Source organism: Choloepus didactylus, chromosome 15, assembly GCF_015220235.1.
Source record: "Choloepus didactylus isolate mChoDid1 chromosome 15, mChoDid1.pri, whole genome shotgun sequence".
NCBI lineage: Eukaryota > Metazoa > Chordata > Mammalia > Pilosa > Megalonychidae > Choloepus > Choloepus didactylus.
In genome coordinates, this window is record NC_051321.1 from 87,555,693 (window position 1) to 87,574,812 (window position 19,120).

Genomic DNA, 19,120 nt, shown 5'->3' on the forward strand with positions numbered 1-19,120 from the left:
CTTGCACACACATCCACACTTTTGACCTGAAGAAAAACAAAATCACCAAGACTCTCGGGCTTGTCAGGAGATCATAGGCAACTTCTGAAACTACAAACAGGCTCAAAGGAGACACTCCCTTCTGAGGTGAGCGGAAAGAGGCAGGAAGAGAGGAAAAGACATGTGAGGGAGGGCGTGGGTCATATTCAGAGCCAAAACAGGATGTACAGAGATAATTAACCACCGAGAAAGTTTTCTGTGCTGGGCCTCATTTGCCATCGTGAAAAAGCAATGGGAAATGATGAGATTCTGTTCCATTCTCATTAGATTTACAAAAAGGAAACAACGTGACAACAGAAAACGTTGGCAAGGATGGGGGAGTGGTGGGACTGTAGATGAATTCAGTTACCTGGACAACAAGTTGGCCACATCAATTAGCTGAAAGACCCAGAAACATTTCCCAGCCCCCACTCTGGAGACTCACGTGTACACGAGCAGGTGGAGGTGCATTCAAAGATGAGCATTGCAGTGTCACTAGCAATCAGAGCCAGTCCCACCCCAGGAGCGACTTGTCAAGGGTGTGCCCTCTCCGGGGTACAACCTACACCCAGTGTCTGGTTGACCTGGGGTACGACGGCCTGGAATAACTCTGCAGGGCCCTCCCAACCCCAAGCTCCCCTGGGAAATGGCTGAGCACATTGCAGCTGCATCACATTCAACTTCTCCCTCTGTCCGGTCCAGCTCCTTCTCTCCCTTAGAGGCGGAGGTCCCTGGGGCACACCCATCTCCATCTCAGTCTGTCCTCCTGGGAACCAAAGAACTATCCAGAAGGGAAATGGCTAAATACAGAGTGAAGTGTGCCTACGATGGAATAATATAAAGGGATTAAAAAGAGCACACAGCACAATTTTAAAAAGATAACGTTGAGTGAAAATAAAAGCTACAGAATGAAATTTACAGTATGATACAATTTACATTAAAATGCACAAAAACTCGGTATGTCTTCCAAGCATATGCTTACCTGTCAGGCAGTCGGCTATAAAAGGAGCAGGACGATGCCCAGCCACCCCATGGGAGGAGTCGCATGTGGAGCATGGGAGGCTGAAGGCTGTCAAACAGGCATTTCGTTTTATCTCTAATTGTCTTTTTTTCTTACTTTTGTGAATTAATAGAGAACTACATACACAGGAACAAGAACTGAAGTGAATAAACTGGTGTTGAGAATGGTCGGTTAGGAGAGGTTAAAATTTAGAGGATTGAGGGCTTTTTATTTTTTAGTATTTTTCAAATTTTTTAAAATTAAAAAAAAAAAAAAAAAAAAAAAAAAAAGAAGAGAAAACATTCCTGCAGCCATCACCTTCTCTTTTAGGGGGAATCCTCATCTCGCAGGCCACTGAGTAGAGAATACAGCTGTCAACCCCAGCAGTGAGTATCTTCACACATGGCCCAACCTGGTTGGGACTCCATTTCCCTTCTGTGAAGGTCTCCAAATCCTGGTGCATCTAGCTTTCCCAGTGAAAGCTGTAGGTTTCCCAAGTTCTGAAACTAGTCCTGGACAAGGCCTTCATTTTCCTAATATAGAGTTAGGAATGCTTTCAGCTGCAAGCTTTAACCAACATGATTTGGTTGCTAAGCAAGTAGGAAACTGGTTTCTCTCATACAACATAGTCTTGAAAGTTGGCAGCTTCTAGCATTAATCTAGAGCCAGACAATATGAAGGTCAGCATGTCACAAGAAGGCTGCCCTGGCGCCGGGTGTCACTTCCATATTCCAAGCAGACAGAAGGGGAAGGATTAGAACCCACCGTATGTGCTCCTCCTGAGGTCCCTAGCAGTCTTCTGCCTATATCTTACTGAGCAGGCCTGGGCCCACTGCTAACCATCCCTGCAACAGAAGTCCAAATGGGAGACTTCCCATTTCCCAGCCTCTGAGACATAGGGACCCAGCAAAGATGGAGGTGGGGATGGGACCAGGATCTCCAGGTGGGAGTTGCTGCCACATACACCTCATCCAAGGCCTGGCTCCCAGGAAAGGCGTCCAGCTCTGTCACTATCACCCATCTCTCCTTCTCTCCTGTGGGAGGGAGCACCTGTCAGCCCACACTAGGGTCTCCACAGCCCTTGGTGTCTATAATTGTGCTCACCGGTATCCACTGACGTGTTTGTCCTCCCTCTTGAAAGCTTGGTTGTCTCTGGGTCCCCAGCCCTGGATCCAGGGCCTGGACCTGTGTCTGGCCACATAAATGCCATTCCCCCTACCCTTCTGCCTGTCCAACACCGGGCTGGCCCTCTCACACCTGCTAGGTCTCACCTGTTTGCTCCTATGTGAAGGTGGGGGAGAAAGGTCCTTCAAAGGCAGCTTGAACTTCCAATCTGCTGGTGTTCTGAATTTCTCTGCACACCCTGATGGTTTCACCTTCTAGAGACAGCTCAGAGGGGGAGTAGGGCCAGAGCCTTAGTGCTAAAGGGCCCCGGGAGGTTTCAGCATTAAATATAATGTCACTGAACCCACCTGTGGCCCTTGAAGGTGACCTGCTCTGCAGGTCACACCAATCTTTGCCTTTCTGACTCCCAGCAGTGGACACAGAAGGGAAGGAGAGACCCAGCTCAAAAGGCATGCAACTGCAGACACTTCTGAAATCCTGACGAGGTCCTTGGTGGGACCTCCCTGTGAGAGCCCACAAGCATTCTTGGGGTCTGCGGAGCTGGGCAGTGGGCATGTGAGCAGGGTGGCCTTCTGAGGCCACGGTGGGCCCACCCTGCAGCCTCTCAGCCAGACCTTCAGCGTCAGTGCTACCAGGATCCAAGCCCATCCTTCTGCCCTTCCCTGCATGGGGTCACCCACCAGTCAGGGGTCAGGCCAGCCTCCTCCTCTGGCTGCAGTGACCATAAGTCCTGGAGGGCCTGGGACAGTCCTGGTGTATGCCTGTCATCCTTGTGTCATTAGGAACAGTGTCCCCCATTTGCACCAGCTTCCTAGATGGCTGAGGGCCAAGGACAGAGGTCAGCTGGGGAGTGGCGATGTGGTGGAAAGAACCTGGGTGCAGGGCAGCCTGGCCTTAGTACCCTGGGTCCACTTTCTGGCTGCACAGCCGTGGCTGGGGGACACAGGCTGCCCAAGTCTTGACGTCCTTGTTTATGATTCACAAAGCCACACGCACGAATGCTTCCCAGAACTTTGTTTCCTTGTCTTTCTGAGTAATGCTTTGGATAGAAGGATGATGGGTGGACGGAAGGATAGATGGATGATGCATGGGACATCCACACGTGGATGGAAGGCTAGATCTCATACGCATGTGCTCACACATGTGGATACAGAGAAAGGTGGGGCATAAAACAACTATTGGCTACTAAGGAAGGTTGGATTGGAAAAACTTTGGTAAAAGATTGTTCACATATTTCTGAATTACTCAACTTGCAAGAATGTATATGCTTTACTCTTCTTATTTAAAAATAAAAGGTAAAAATGAAAAGCATTAAAATAAAATAATAAAGACAACTTTTCATCTTACTTTGAAATGCATCCAAAAAGTACATTGTCTTGATGCTTGAGGCTGGAAAGACAGAGGTGAGACAAAGCAAGAGTGATAAAATGTCAACTGTAGGACATTTGCTGTACAGTCTGACATTATTTACCTCCATAGTAAAACATAGAGGAAAAAACTGACATGAAACAAAACCAAACAAAAATGAAGGCAAGGGCTTTGGCAACTGCAAAAAGTAAATCCATAATGTAACAGGTGTCCATGGCTTCCCTGATGGCCCAGGATCTGGGCAAGTATTTCCACAATTCTCAGAAGCACAGCTTTAATCTCCTGCTCAGGTCATTGCAGGAGTGTAAAGACTCTCCCTGCACACAGAGGCTGCTGAAGGTTAGGGCTGCCCCCCCACATACCCCCAGAGTCACAGAGGCACAGCCCGGGATGCACTAACCCCAACTAGCCATTGGCATCTTTGTTACACCCTCCAGCATTCCCACACAGCATTCCCAACACTGTCGGGCTCTCCTCATTCTCCTTTTGCCCTTTCATGGGAGCCGCGGCACAGAGCAGCCACGTCACCTAACCAAGGTCTCACAGCACCAAGAAAGCGGTCGGGTCTCGTGGAAGTGAGGGGGGTGGTGTCTCACCAGGGATGCAGGCCCTTCTGCCCCCACCCCAACTCCAAAGTCAGTCCCCAAGGTCGCAGCGGAACTCTCGGTGGGCTCCGCTGGGAGCGGCTGCCAGCAGGGCCTGGGTGGGAAGATGCCGAGCCCTCCAGGCTCTCACTCTGGGGCTTGCCCAGGGCCCACTCTCCAGAGCCAGTAAGGAGGCTGCACAGCCACCTGCTTATCTCCCTCCCTCCTCTGGGTCCAGGACACCCCTAGATCCGGGAGAGTATGTGGCATTCTGGGGACACACCTTCCCCTCTCACCTGGCTGGGCCACACCCACAGGTGCTGTGGGACTCGGGCACCCCGTGACTTGCACCAGACCCCAACTCACTCTCATGTCTTCCGTGACGCTCTGGGCCACCTACACAAACCAGGGCCCAGAGACGGTGCGGGTGTCCCATGCCAAGACTGCATTTTCATAAGGATCTAGGACCACCAGTGCAAAGGGACGAGAGGGACTTCCCTGGCAACCACTTGCCCTGAAGGGAGACATATTCCTGGCCCTCTTCGTCCCCAGACCAGTGCGGTCCCAAGGCTTTGGCCGGGCCCGAGTGAGGACAGAGGTGCGCTCAGGGCTGTGCGTTCTGAGCTGATTCCCAAGTGGAGGCCGAGGACAAGGCCGCCTTCCCCCCAGGGACACATTCATTACACAGGCTTCTGTCGTGTCCCACATCCTGTCTCGTATTATAATAGCTCTGGCTCGTTTCCACTGGCTACAAACAGTGGTGTGATGCGACCATATGTCCCTTGGGCATTACCCAAATCCTAAGGAGCTAAGACGTTTGCTTCAGCTGACTGGCCTCTCTGACCTTCGGGAACCGCTTGGTAAACACGCTCAGACGATGCTTTCCAGAGAGCAGACGGCGGCTCCCGGGAGAGCTGGGAAGGTGTCCCTGTCCCTCCCCGGCTGCACAGGGCACTCCTGCCTGCCGCTCCATCCAGATCCAAAGTCAGGCGTGGGAGACCACGCAGTGCGGGGAGAGAGAGCCCCCCAGGCTGCTCAGCCTGGCTGCGACCACTCGGCACTGGGAGCCGTGGTTTTCTCACCTGTCAGAGAAGGAAAATGTCCACCCCAGAAGGAACCCCAGGCAGGGAGCTCCACGTCCTAGGTCCAGGATATCTGTGCCAAATCAGTTGCAAATCAGACTCATGTCCCTTCTAAGGGCTGGGGGTGCGGGGAAGCAGCAGCTGGATGCCTACGGGTCCAGTGCTTCACCTGGGGCTGGCTCTGTGTGCTCAGGGCAGGGGATGGGGAGTGATCTGGACCCACGTGAAGCCTGGGACCACGGACATCCATGTCCTCTGTGTGCCTCGGTGTGCTCAGGGCAAGCCGTGGCTGCAGCTGGACCCCTGACCAGCAGGGGTCTTCCTTAGCCAAGAGGAGGGGTGCTCGGGGGATCACAGGGCTAACCTCTTCTGATCGGAACTCCCTGGAACGGCAGGCCCAGCCCCCTTGCCCCATCTCACGTGGAGGCCAAGGCTTTTCATCCCTATTCTTTCAGAGCTGAGGTGGGACTGGCCCCCTGGAGGCATTAGCAGGGCCCAGGAATAAACTGCAAGCCCTAAAGATGGTGGCCTCAGGCTCAGCTTCTGCCCTGTGTGAGCTTGTCCTGAACAGCCCCGTGGGCTTCTGCTTGCCTTTCCCCACCTCCAAATGGTGCCTTCAAGGAGCTATAACACAATCTTCTCTCAGTATAAAGCAGGGGTAATAGGCAATGCTGACAGCTGCTAGCAGTGGAGGGCTTCCTTCTCACCAGGCGCAGGGCCTCGCACAGATTTTCTCATGTAACCCGTCCCCAGTTTCCAGATGCCTCCGATCCTTCCCAGGCCAGTAGCAGAGAGCGGCAGAACCAGGACTTCCGTCCGTGATCAGGTACCAGAGCCGGCGACTGTGCAATGTAGGGGAAATGCTGGTTACTTGCAGGTTAATAACTGTTTGCAAAGCTGTGATGGGAACTATCAGTTTGTTAAATGCCAAGCATAGCTCCTGGTACATGGCAGCAACTCAAAATAAAAGGCGGTTATTCTTACAAAATTATATAGAGGAAGCCCTGGCAACCCCTCAGAGCCAAAAAAAAAAACAACAACAACAACAACAAAAAGCTACCCTTTATCTTTGAGCTCCCTCTTGAGTCTCCTTTTGATAGCTTTTGAAATTTGAAATCTCTACACTAAAGCAGCTGACCCAGCAGCCAATCAAGCCCCTAGTTCATTACATTTGACCCAATACAAAATTAAGTCTACCTGCCCTAAACCTACCCCTATAAGACAGACAAACTCCTGTCCAAACTAGAGGACTTCCCTTTTCTTGCTATAAAAATCCCTCACCATCCCTAAATCACAGTTTTTTCCATTTTTTTTACACTTGATCAGACTTCCTTTCTACAGCAAAACTTTTGGTGCCCCAGATAAAATGCTGTCGTCTGCAAACTTGGTTTTTTCCCTTACTTTTATTATACACAGAGATGGTGCAGCAAGGAGAGATGCAACATACTTTCCGGGTCAAACCCCTTCTGCCCCTTCTCCCACGTCCCCAGGACTGCCCAGCTTGAGCAGGAGAGGATTAAAGGCTTAGTGGGGCTGGAAGCCTCACCCCGATGCCTGCATTTAGCTCCAGACATTCTGTCTGCCAGCTGAGAAGCACGAACCAGGAAGGACGCAGCGGCGAGCAGAGCCACGGCCCCTTGGACGCTCAGGGGAGGACCCAGCCCTCCCTCCGGAGCCCCATGACGAGACAATGGATCCTGCTGCTGTTCACCCTGCTGTGGGGACCCGCTGGCCCCAAGCACCCATTCCAGCCAAGCCTGGTGCTGGACATGGCCAGGGTACTCCTGGATAACTACTGCTTCCCGGAAAACCTGGTGGGCATGGAGCAAGCCATCCAGCAGGCCATGAGGAGTCGCGAGATTCTGGGTGCCTCGGACCCCCAGATGTTGGCCCATGTGCTGACGGCCGGCCTGCAGAGCTCCCTGAACGACCCCCGGCTGCTCATCTCCTACGAGCCCGGCACCCCGGGGGCTCCCCAGCCGGTGGCCGCAGCACTTGGCAACCTCACGCAGGACGCACTGCTCGCCAGGCTGCAGAAGGACATCCACTCTGAGGTTCTGGAAGGCAACGTGGGCTACCTGCGCGTGGACGACATCCCAGGCCAGGAGGTGATGAGCCAGCTCGGGGGCGTCCTAGGGGCCGGGGCCTGGAGGGAGCTGACCGAGACGTCGGCCTTGGTGCTGGATCTCCGGCACTGCACCGGGGGCCACGTCTCGGGCATCCCCTACATCGTCTCTTACCTGCACCCTGGAAACTCGGTCCTGCATGTGGACACCATCTACGACCGCCCCTCCAACACGACCACTGAGATCTGGACCTTGCCGCAGACCCCCCGAGAGAGGTACGGCGCCGAGAAGGACATGGTGGTCCTGACCAGCAGCCGCACGGGGGGCGTAGCTGAGGATGTCGCCTACATCCTCAAGCGGATGCGCAGGGCCATCGTGGTGGGCGAGCGGACCGTGGGGGGGCCCTGGAGCTCCAGAAGCTGCGGGTGGGCCAATCCAACTTCTTTCTCACCCTGCCTGTGTCCAGGTCCCTGGGGCCCCTGGGCGGGGGCAGCCAGACGTGGGAGGACAGCTGGGTGCTGCCCTGCGTGGGGACGCCGGCTGAGCAGGCCCTGGGGAAGGCCCTGGCTATCCTGGCGCTGCGCCGGGCCCTGCCGGCAGTCATCCGGGGCCTGGGGGACGCCCTGCAGAAGTACTACACCCTGGTGGACCGCGTGCCGGCCCTGCTGCACCACCTGGCCACTGCGGACTTCTCCGCCGTGGTCTCCGAGGAGGAACTGGTCACCAAGCTCAACGCTGGCCTGCAAGCCGTGTCTGAGGACCCCCGGCTCCTGGTGCGGGCAGGAGAAACTGCGCCCGGGACTGAGGCCAGTGCTGACGAGCCCCCAGGGGTGGCCCTGGCAGTGCCCAAGGATGAGGCTGCCCGACGGGCCCTGGTGGACTCCGTGTTCCAGGTGTCGGTGCTGCCCGGCAACGTGGGTTACCTGCGCTTTGACCAGTTCGCCGACGCCTCGGTGCTGGAGACTCTGGGCCCGTACGTCCTGCGCCAGGTGTGGGAGCCCCTGCAGGACACGGAGCACCTCATCTTGGACCTGAGGTCCAATCCCGGGGGGCCGTCGTCCGCCGTGCCTCTGCTGCTCTCCTACTTCCAAGACCCTGATGCCAGCCCCATGCACCTCTTTGCCACCTACGACCGCCGCACCAACCACACCCAGGAGCACTTCAGCCGCGCGGAGCTGCGGGGCCAGCGCTACAGCAGCCGGCGCAGCGTGTACCTGCTCACCAGCCACCGCACGGCCACGGCGGCCGAGGAGTTCGCCTTCCTGATGCAGTCGCTGGGCTGGGCCACGCTGGTGGGCGAGATCACGGCGGGCAACCTGCTGCACAGCCGCACGGTGCCCCTGCTGGAGGGCCCCAGGGCCGGCCTCGCCCTCACCGTGCCGGTGCTCACCATCACCGACAACCACGGCGAGTGCTGGCTGGGGGGCGGCGTGGTGCCCGACGCCATCGTGCTGGCCGACGAGGCCCTGGAGCGTGCCCGGGAGGTGCTGGAGTTCCACCGGAGCCTGCCAGCCTGGGTGGAGGGCACGGGGCAGCTGCTGGAGGCCCACTACGCCCGCCCAGAGGCCATCGGGCAGACCAGGGCACTGCTCCGGGCCAAGATGGCACAGGGGGCCTACTGCACGGCCGTGGACCTCGAGTCGCTGGCCTCGCAGCTCACGGCCGACCTGCAGGAGGTGTCCGGGGACCACCGGCTGCTGGTGTTTCGCAGCCCCGGCGAGCCGGTGGCCGAGGAGGTGCCCCTGCCGCCCCCCGCCGTCCCCTCTCCCGAGGAGATAACCTATCTCATCGAGGCCCTGTTCAAGACGGAGGTGCTGCCTGGGCGGCTGGGCTACCTGCGCTTCGACGCCATGGCCGAGCTGGAGACGGTGAAGGCCCTGGGGCCGCAGCTAGTGCAGATGGTGTGGCACCAGCTGGCGGACACGGCCTCGCTGGTCATTGACCTGCGCCACAACCCCGGCAGCTACTCGTCTGCGGTGCCACTGCTCTGCTCCTACTTCTTCCCGGCCGAGCCCCGCCAGCACCTCTACTCTGTCTTCGACCGGGCCACCTCGAGGGTCACAGAGATGTGGACCCTGCCCCAGCTCGCCGGCCCACGCTACAGCCCCCGCAAGGACCTCTACATCCTGGTGGGCCACGGCAGCGGGGCAGCGGCCGAGACCTTTGCCCATGCCATGCAGGACCTGCAGCGGGCCACTGTCATCGGGGAGCCCACAGCCAGGGGGGCCCTCTCGGTGGGCATCTACCAGGTGGGCCGCAGCCCCCTCTACGTCTCCATGCCCACCCAGACGGCCCTGAGCGCCATCACGGGAGAAGCCTGGGGTCTGGTGGGAGTGGAGCCCGACATCATCGTGCCCATGGGTGAGGCCCTGGCCACGGCCCAGGACGTCGTGGCCCTGCGTGCCAAGGTGCCCACGGTGCTGCAGACAGCCGGGAAGCTGGTGGCCGATAACTATGCCTCCCCCGAGCTGGGGGCCGAGGTGGCGGCCAAGCTGAGCTGCCGGCAGAGCCGCTATGCCAGGGTGACCTCCGAGGGGGCCCTGGCTGAGATGCTGGGCGCTGACCTGCAGGTGCTCTCTGGCGACCCCCACCTGAAGACAGCACACATCCCCGAGGATGCCAAGGACCGCATTCCGGGGATTGTGCCCATGCAGGTGAGAGACGAGAGGTCTGGGGCCTCAGCCGGTCCCAGGCGTGAGTTGACCAGTTGTCCAGGTTCTGCACTGAGCAGGACAAAGGCTTATAGACTTGGTTTTGTGTCCAAGTTTTCACCAGCCACATCCCTATCTCTCTCTCTCTCAACCCATCCTCCCACTCACTCCCTGAGCACCTCTGTAGGTCATGGGTACCCACGGGGCCTAGTTTGAAAAATCCCTGGGGTAGGAGAAAGGGCTTCACTCTTGGCCTGGTGGAGGGCAAGTGTTGGCCGGGTTCCCATTCCAGTGTTGGGAAAGAGGTTGGCAAGTTGCGGGAGGGCTCCCTGCTGCAATTTCCTCCTCTGGAGACGTGGGATTCTGACTATTCCCTAACGCTTGCCCATCGAGATGGTCAGCGGGTGGGTCACAGGCAGAGGGCCTGGCCATCCAGTGGATCCAGAACTAAAGCGAGAAGGCTGGGGTGGACCCTGGAACAGCTGGGGGGCCAAGCCCAGCCCAGAGACCCACAGCAGCAGCCTCCCAGAGTTAGACTCCCACCCCCCAGGCCCCCCACCCCAACCCCAATGCATAGCACAGCCCCCAACTCTCTGCACCCAGTAGGGTGCCCTTTGGTCCAAGGACCAGATGGATGGGAAATTCTGGGGTCAAAATATTTGGCAGCCAACACTGAAGCTTTCGGAAGTGGTGAGAAGTTCAACCCCAGGCCGAGAGGAAGGAAAGTTCTCCAGACCCTTGACTGAGTTGGTCTTAGAATATACCTGGTCTTCCAGTGACAGCTGAGCACCCCTGCCAACGCATCTCTCCACACCATGTGCTCATCGGTGGTTTCGCCGGGGGGTACGGATAGGCAGGGTGGTCTTTGCCTTGGCTTCCCTTGAAAGCAGAGCCAGAGATGGGGATGCAGATGCAGGACATTTATTTGGGGGTAATTGCTGAAGCAGCATGGAGAGGTCAGGAGAGTGAGAAAGGAAAGAGAGGAAAGCCAAGATGCGGGGGCATCGCTGAAGACAACGGGGGCTTGACACCACAGGACCCTGACGAGGTGGGGGCTCTCCTCCCAGTGTTGTCCCTCTGTGGGTGGGAGGACTTGACCCAGCAGCCCCCATCCTCCAGGGGCTGAGGCTTGTCCAGGGGCACGAACTCTCTCACTCTTTGAGACAGAGCAAGCTCGCCCAGCCTGAGAGAAGGTTCTGAGCAGAGAATGGAAAGACGTGGGGTGGGACCTGTCGGCTGGGGTCCAGCTGAAATAGGGAGGCAGAGGGCACCCAATGCACCTGCTATGGAATTGTCATCCTGTTTTGCACAGAGGGAAACTGAGGCCCTGGGGGTGCAGAGGAGAGTGGCCTTTGTCAAAGAGCACGTGACTGAGGGCAAAGCAGGGCCTGGGTGTCGGCTGTACCCATCAGCACTGCCCAGCTCACTGCCCAGCCACCCTCCAGCGGGCCCTGGAGAGAGAGGGGGAGGAGCCCACAGTTTATGATTGGAGTCCGGTGTGGGTTCAAATCCTGGTTTTCCCACTTACCAGCTATGTGCCCACGTAGGCTCCCTGAGCCCCTTCCTAGGTGACCCGCCACCAGCCCAGTCAATGGCACCTACCAAGTCCTTCAAAGTGTCAGTTTCCCTCCCACACCCTCACTGGTTCTGCGCTATCAAGTTGATTTTTGGATCCGGCTTCCCTGGTTCAGTCATCGGTTCCCCCACCCCTGAGCCCAACCTCCAAACCCCTGCAGATACCTGCCCCCGAAGTCTTCAAGGACCTGATCAAGTTCTCCTTTCGCACGAACGTGTTCGAGGACAACATTGGCTACTTGAGGTTTGACATGTTTGCAGACTGCGAGCTGCTCACCCAGGTCTCCGAGCTGCTGGTGGAGCACGTCTAGAAGAAGATTGTGCTCACGGATGCCATGGTCATCAACATGCGGTCAGTGGGGAAGGGCTGTTGGTTCTGGAAAATCCAGAAGGGAGGAAAAGCAACCCTGGGCCAAAGGACAGGAGCTGAGAGGGGATGGGTCCCCTGCCCCCCCAGGGCTCCAGAGCTAGCCCAGGGGCTCTGTTTTATTGGCCTGGATGGGAAAACCCAGCACCAGTGTTTTCCTAAAGTCTCTCAGATGAGCCCAGTGTGCATCCTGGTGGCAAATCACTGAGCTAATCCAGTGGTTCCCAAACCATCAGAGAGAGGAGGAAAGAACCCTGATTCCCAGCCCCTCCCCAGACCTACTGAATCAGAATCTTAAAGGGCCTGGTAATCTGTATATCTGACAGCTGCCCCCCCTCCCACCAGGTGATCCCTGTGATCAGGGGTGTCTGGGAGAGCCAGGCCCTCTTTACAGGTTGTATCTCAGGCCTTTCCAATCAACCCATGGCAATCCTGGCCACAAGAATCAAAAGCCAGAACCAAAGACAGAATGCACATGAGCACCTAAGGTTACAAAAAGAGTTGCTTGCATCACCAAATGTTTGCAGGTAGCCCTTAACAGCCTGCTTCTGTGAAACATGCCTCATATATGAAGTTTCCAGCAGAGAGCAAGGGCCGGAGGCGGGAGATGCTCCCAGGCAGTGGCCGGGCTCGGGCCTCCTGTGACCCTCAGGGCCATCAGTAGACATGTCCCGGGCATCCTCCGTGGGTACAGGGGGTCCGGCTGCTTTGCCTCGGGGATCCGACACTTCCACCCTCCCCTGCTGCTGGAGCAGCGGCAGGGACTGGCAGAGAGGAAGCATCGAGACTGGCTCTCCTTCACTGGCTACAAAAGTCACCAGGGTCTGAGCCATCGCTGGGTGGCCCTAGATTCTTGGAAGCTGCTCTCCTCCCTGGAGAACTGCAGGCCAGGCATCCCCCATGCTCAGGTTTTGTGTGTGATGAGAACAGGAACTTGGGAGGCTCCCATGGTGCCTCTGATCATTTTATTTCTCAAACTCTCTATCAAACTCCCGAAGGACCCCATGCCAGGACCCCTTCTGTGTCACTGCGCCATCCATATAGTTTAAAGAGGAGGAGCCTCAGCTTAAGGGGGCACTTTGGTTAAAGACCCTTCCACTCCTGAGATTGGGAGGTACAGACACTGAGTCGCAGACCCCAGACTTGGCTAGACCATCCTCACCCAACTGCCAGGTGAGGCTTGAACACGTCACCAGCCCTAGACTCCTCCATTTGAAGCTGGAGTCCTGGGGCCCAGTGAGCTGGGGAACCCCACCCAGGGTCACACAGTGGGGCAAATCCAAATGACATGGGACTCAGCCCCTTCCTTCTGGGTAGTTCCACACCCTGCGAACTCTGCTGTGGGTCCATGTTAGATATCCAAACAAAGGCACCAGTGGATTTTCAGTTCTCACTGAGTTTCCCAATGTGTGCTCCACTCACAGGCAGTCTGGGGGCAGGGAATGATTCCACAGTCGATCAGTGGGGGGAATGGATCAACAAGTCTTGGTTGCAGGACTTGTCAGAGCCTTACATGTGTTAATATGCAATCAGAGTGGGGGGTACAGTAGTCAGTGCTTTCTAAACTTACTTGACAATGGAGCTTCTGGTTCTCAAGAGACTAGAACTCTGGGAAACCCTCTGGGAAATGCCAACCCAAGGAATTCTCTGGAAGAAGGTGGGGACTGGACAGAGGCTGCTGTAATTAGAACCCTCCACAGGACAAAGATCCAGGCTCCTGGAACCTAAATGTGACCTCTGCCCCACGCTGGGCTCTACTTCCTCCCTCAGGTTCAACCTTGGAGGCCCCACCTCCTCCATCCCCGCCCTGTGCTCCTACTTCTTTGACGAGGGCCCTCCAATTCTGCTGGACAAAATCTACAACCGGCCCAATGACTCTGTCAATGAAATCTGGACCCAAACCCAGCTGGCAGGTGCATGGAAGGGCCTTCCCCTCGCTGATTCTCATTCCAGAAGCTCCTGGCGTTGGTCCTCCTCATGCGTAAATCAGGGAAACACTGCTTGGGTTTAGGTAAAAGAAATGGGAACTAAATATAAAGACTCTGACCTCAGCCATGCGCTTTGTGTGTAGCACCTCTAATCCCTGCAAAACAGGGACCGTCATGCCCATTGAGTCTCAACTAGTTTGAGTATCTTGCCTGAGGTCACACAGCAAAGTGAAAGAACCAAATTTGAGCACTGGTTTCTCTAAGAGTGCAAAGCCCCCAGCACTCAGCAAAGTGAGAAGGACCACCCCCCATCCCTCCAGAGCCCCCTCCCTGCCAGTGCCAAGCCCAGTGTGTATGTCCAGAGCAACACACCTTATCCAAACCTAGAGCAGCTTGCAACACACCTGCCCAAGAAAGTTCACGAGTCTCATCAACCTTCTGTGAGCTGCGCTGGGTCCAGAGCAGGGACGGGAGGCACCTCGGAGGGCCCTGGACTGTGAGGCTGCCACACCAGCTCCTTTCCAGGTAGGGGACTTGGAGAGTCTCAGTCCGTTTCCCTTGCCAGCCTGCAAAACCAAGGAATCCCGTGCTCCCATCAGTGAGAGGAAACTAGACGGACCCATGGGGTGAGCCTATAACCAGAATAGCACCATGCTGCCCATTTCCCTGTTTTGATGTCATTTCTAGGAGATACATTCAATAATATTGCAAAAGGTAAATAAAAATCAGGGCCAGGTGAGTTTTAGATTCAAATAGACATTCAAGGACGAGTTAAAAACAGCCTCAGATCTGCAGATCACGAGATCCTAAAGCCGAGCTGTCCAATACGGGAGCTGCAAGCCACCTGTCGCAACTCAGCACGTGACAGGTGGTTGGTGTGACCTGAGATGCGCTGTGAGTGCAGAGTGCACACTGGATAGGAAGGTATGATGTGAACAGAACAATGCAAAACATCCCATGATCTTTTATATGGACTACATTTGGAAAGGAACATATTCTGGATATAGTGGGTCAAACAAAATATTGTTAAAATTAATTCCTTCTGTTACTTTTTACTTTTTTAAAGTGGCTACCAGAAAACTTAAAATGACATATGTAGCTTGCATGTGTGGTTCATGTTATATTCCTATTTGTGTTGTCCTGGGTTCCTATCATTCAGTCACAAATTTGGTTCTGAGCTTCCTAGGGTTCAAAGTAAAAAGGGGAGTCAGATCGGGTTAGGAGTTCTCATGTGTCAAAAAGAGAAAGCATTTCCCCAATTTACAGAGGTGGCTTGCATTGGACACAGGACCCAGAACTCAATCCCAGGCCCCCCTCACTGCAGGCCCAGGCAGTATGGGGACGGCAGGACGTGGGGCGGTGAAGGGGCGCCCCATTCTGAAGGGCCTCGTTATCTTGCAGGTGAACGCTACGGCTCCAGGAAGCCCGTGATCATTCTGACCAGCAGCGCGACGGCCGGCGCCGCCGAGGAGTTCACGTACATCATGAAGGGGCTGGGCAGGGCGCAGGTCTTCGGGGAGGCGACCAGCGGGGGCTGCCAGCCGCCCCAGACCTACCACGTGGACGACACGCACCTGTACATCACCATCCCCTCGGCGCGCTCCGTGGGCGCCGCAGACGGCAGCTCCTGGGAGGGGGTGGGCGTGGCGCCCCACGTGGCGGTGCCCGCGGACGCGGCCCTGGCGCGGGCCAAGGAGACGCTGCAGCGCACCCTGCGGAGGGCGAGGCGGAGCCCGGGCCTGCGCAGCCACAGGGTGGGGCTCCCAGGGCCGAGCCCCGGAGCCGGCCACGAGGGGTCCTCCTGCGCGGGCTCCTGCCCTGCACCCCTGAGGGGCAGCGAGGGGGGCCCGGGGCTCCTCTGGGGCTTGGAGTTGGAGGCATCCTTGGAGCTCATCCATCCAGCCTCATCACCAGTGCAGCAAGCTCCCTAGTTGAACACCCCAAGGACAGGGCGCTCACTCCCTGCAAAGGCCCTCCCCTCCAGCTTCAGACAGTAGACATTTGGGGGAGCTGAAGTCCGGTTCCCTCCCCGTTCTTCCCAACAGCCCAGCCCGGGTCCTCATGTTGTCACTCAGGGCAAAGCTGTCAAGTGGAGTTACAGTGGGAGCCGCACATGCAAGCCACGAAGCTCATTTTAAGTTTCCCAGCGGCTGCATTTGCAAAAATATATCAGCATGATTTTTCTGTAAAGCCACAACTCTTCTAATTAAAAAAAAAGGGTGAAATTAATGTATAGCATATTTTATTCCACCCACGACTTCCACAATAGAATCATTTCAGCCTGCAGTTCATAGAAAAGTGTTAATAAGATTTCTGATACGAGGTCTTTGAAGACTGTTGTGTTTTTTGCACCCTGCACACTTCGATTCACACTGACCTCATTCTCAGTGCTCCAGGGGAACCTGCGCTGGCTGGGGAAGAGCAGAGGTCCCCCCACCCCACCCCATACCCCCATGCAGTTTCACTTGCCCCCCGCCTGCACCTGCATCCTCCCAGGGGAGCCCTTCCCGCACCTGTCTGGGGGTGGAGGGTGTTTCTGCCCCCCCATGTACTCCTGCACATCTGAGTCCCCGCATCTCTTTCCCCTCACCTGGCACCTGCACGTGGTGGGTGCTCAGTGAGTCCCTGAGCTGCAGGTGAGCAGGAGGCAGAGGGGCTGCTTCCTCCTCCCCAGGCTCTGGGGACCCTCTCCGCCCTGCTGGTGCCCAGGGCCACCCAACTCTGCTTCTGAGCGCTCCCGAGGCCCTGCCCTAGGTGATGGCCAGAGAGAGGCTGGGGGAGGGAGAGCCCACGCATATCAGTGCTGGGGGTGCCTGGGGTCCCAGGAATGGCTTGATGGGGACACACCGTTGGCCTGTTGTCCTGGCCAACCTCAGCATCTGCTCCGCTTCCAGCAGGACCAGCAATGCTTCCTCGAGCATCTCTCCCCAGGGCACCAGGCACAGCCCTGGACACCTGATGCCCCCAGCCCTTCCCAGACCCCAGAGAGAAGATCCCTGAGCTGCCATCCCTCAAGGGCTTTCCACGTGAGAAACCCTGAATCAGCCCCCCTGGAAGCCTGAAAGCCCAGACAGAAGGCAAGACCTCACTCCTGTTTCATCCACTGCTGCTAAATACAAATAAAGTTAGATGTAATAACTGAGGGTCAGCACTAGCATGTAGACTGTGATCTCACGGTTTCCTTCATTGTCCCTACGAGTGGCCAGGCCCTGCCCCAGTCACGGAGACCACGCTGGGCCGGCTCCATAGAGGCTCTGCTCTAGGGACCCCTGCCCCACCCTCTCTTATATATGTGGCTGTCTGAGGATCAATTGCCTACATTTTTTAGTATTTTCTTCTAAGTGGTAGAATTTGGGGTAATTAAAAAAAAATTCTTCTTTATACTTTGTTCTTTTCCCTAAATCTTTATGAGTTTATATCATTATTTTAAATGCAGGAGTCATTATTCCATAAATAAAATAAAATAAATTATTTTCTTGAGTCACTGACAAGTAGTGATCACTAGTGGGTGTTAAGTGTTTTTTTCCATCTGTTTTCATTTCACATTTGAGTTTCCTTGACTTGGTCAACTGGTGTTTCTCCAGAGCTTGTTGTACCTAAGCTGCTGTGCTCAGTGCTGTGGGGTCAGCAGATGGCAGAGACCCCGGCAGGTCTTAGATAGGGCAGAGGAGCCCCTGAGGCTGGGACCCCATGGTTCTCTCCACTCAGCTTCATGAGACATCAGCCATTATTACCTGACATCTCAAGTCAACAGAGACGCTGATATCTCAGCAACTCACCAGGGTCACACATCCAGCACGGTGGGCGCTTCTCCTTGGGGGCACCAGCATCTCCATCCCTTTAATGTTGGGGGAATTTCTCCCCATAGGGATACCCCATAAGGAAACAGAACTTGCTAAGAAGCAGTGAGGGGTTTCTGAGCCCAGGTCCCAGTGCCAGCCTGTCTGGGGGAGGCTGGCCCACTGCTGACCAGACTGTAACACTGGCAACTTGCTTTGGTTCTGGCCTCAGTTTCCTCCTCTGTGAAATGGGAGGGGTGATGCTACCCTGCGGGTTGTGAAGATAAAGGAGCCCGTCCAGTGTCCGGGCTAGGCCAGCTGTCACCACCTTCACACCATAGCAGCTGGCACCCTGGAAGTTCCCTTTGCAGCTCCCCTGGCAGTGGGGGTGGGCACGTGGTCCTGCAGAACATTTAATCCAGAGCAGTGACCCAGGCTGTGGCTGTGCCCCCTTCCCAGCAGGGACCGCAGGAGCTTTGTCACGAGGCAGGTGCCAGGCCTGCCCTGGGCTGTGGTCCCGGCTGAGTGGCCCCGGCTGAGTGGCCCCAGGTCCCTGTCCATGGCCCAGCTTCCCCAGCCTGCCTGTCCCCATCAAGTGTCCCCGTCGAGTGTCTCCGGGATCCTCTCGGTAAATATCTTTGAGGCTTAAATCCGCCAAAGCCTTTGTTTACTTACGACTAACTTCATTGCCTGGTGCAGCTTTAGGGGGTGGTGGGATTTGAACCCACATCCGTCTGGCTGCAAAGAGCCTTCTGTTTCCCCATATGGTGAACAGGCCTCCGGCCTGGTCTAGGCAAAGGGCTTAAGGAAGAGGGGAGCTGCAGCGCTCACCCGCAGAGTTAAAGGGTGGCTTCCTGCCTTGTTTCCTGTTTGGAGACAGAGGACTGGGGAAGACGAAATGGAAACCAGTCCCCCGAGGCCTCAATTCTGGACGGATTCTAAGATTCTATGAAGTCTTGGTTTCATCCATTTTACACCTTTCGAAGGGCATTCACAGCATCATGAATCAACCCCTCAAGCTCGGGAAGGACTGCTGGGCCCTCCAGTGACAGGTGTCAACACACTGCAACATCCTGAGCTGAGACTTGTAAGGATGAAGCCACAAGCATCACTTCATTCATTCATTCAGCCAACATCGGTTGAGGCCTGCTAGAGTCTACATCAGTCTTGGTGCTGGGGATACAGCAGTGAACTAAAGAGCATGAAACGCTCACATGGCTTATGTTCTAGAGACGGGAGAGAGCAAACCAGATAAACCAGTAAATACAGAGTGTGGGAGAGGGCCGAGTGGTGCAGAGAAGGGTGTGGGGTGTGTGCACATGTGTGTGTGCATGTTTGGCACAGGGCAAGTTGAGGCTGTAGGCAGCAGGCTCTGCCTGTCCCTGACCTCAGCTTCTAGAACCACCGTCTGTCCCTGTGACCTCCTGGGCTGGGCTGGTGCCCTTCTTGCTGGGAATCGCGGCTCAGAGCTGGGCCCATCCGGGAGCCTCCTTCCTGCCTGACCCTCGGAGCCGTGGTCTCAGGAAGCCACACAGCCCCTTTGGGGTCTCTCTGTTCTTCAGTAAACCAGGAATTAA

The 19,120-nt window shown here is 56.1% G+C and overlaps 1 protein-coding gene and 1 long non-coding RNA gene across 2 annotated transcripts; one reads left to right on the top strand and one right to left on the bottom strand.

Annotated features, from left to right (window-relative positions):
• Positions 1-294: 294 nt before the first annotated feature.
• Positions 295-1,204, bottom strand: LOC119510882. Its single transcript, XR_005212057.1, has 2 exons — positions 1,001-1,204; positions 295-840 (listed from the first exon to the last, which is right to left on the bottom strand). It is a non-coding gene; the product is annotated as an uncharacterized LOC119510882 (long non-coding RNA).
• A 5,465-nt stretch (positions 1,205-6,669) lies between these two features.
• Positions 6,670-15,695, top strand: RBP3 (retinol binding protein 3). The gene is given in 5 exon segments (XM_037803925.1): positions 6,670-7,634; positions 7,637-9,897; positions 11,631-11,821; positions 13,607-13,749; positions 15,166-15,695. Coding segments are annotated over 5 exon segments (4,032 nt in total). The 5' UTR covers positions 6,670-6,727.
• Positions 15,696-19,120: the final 3,425 nt, after the last annotated feature.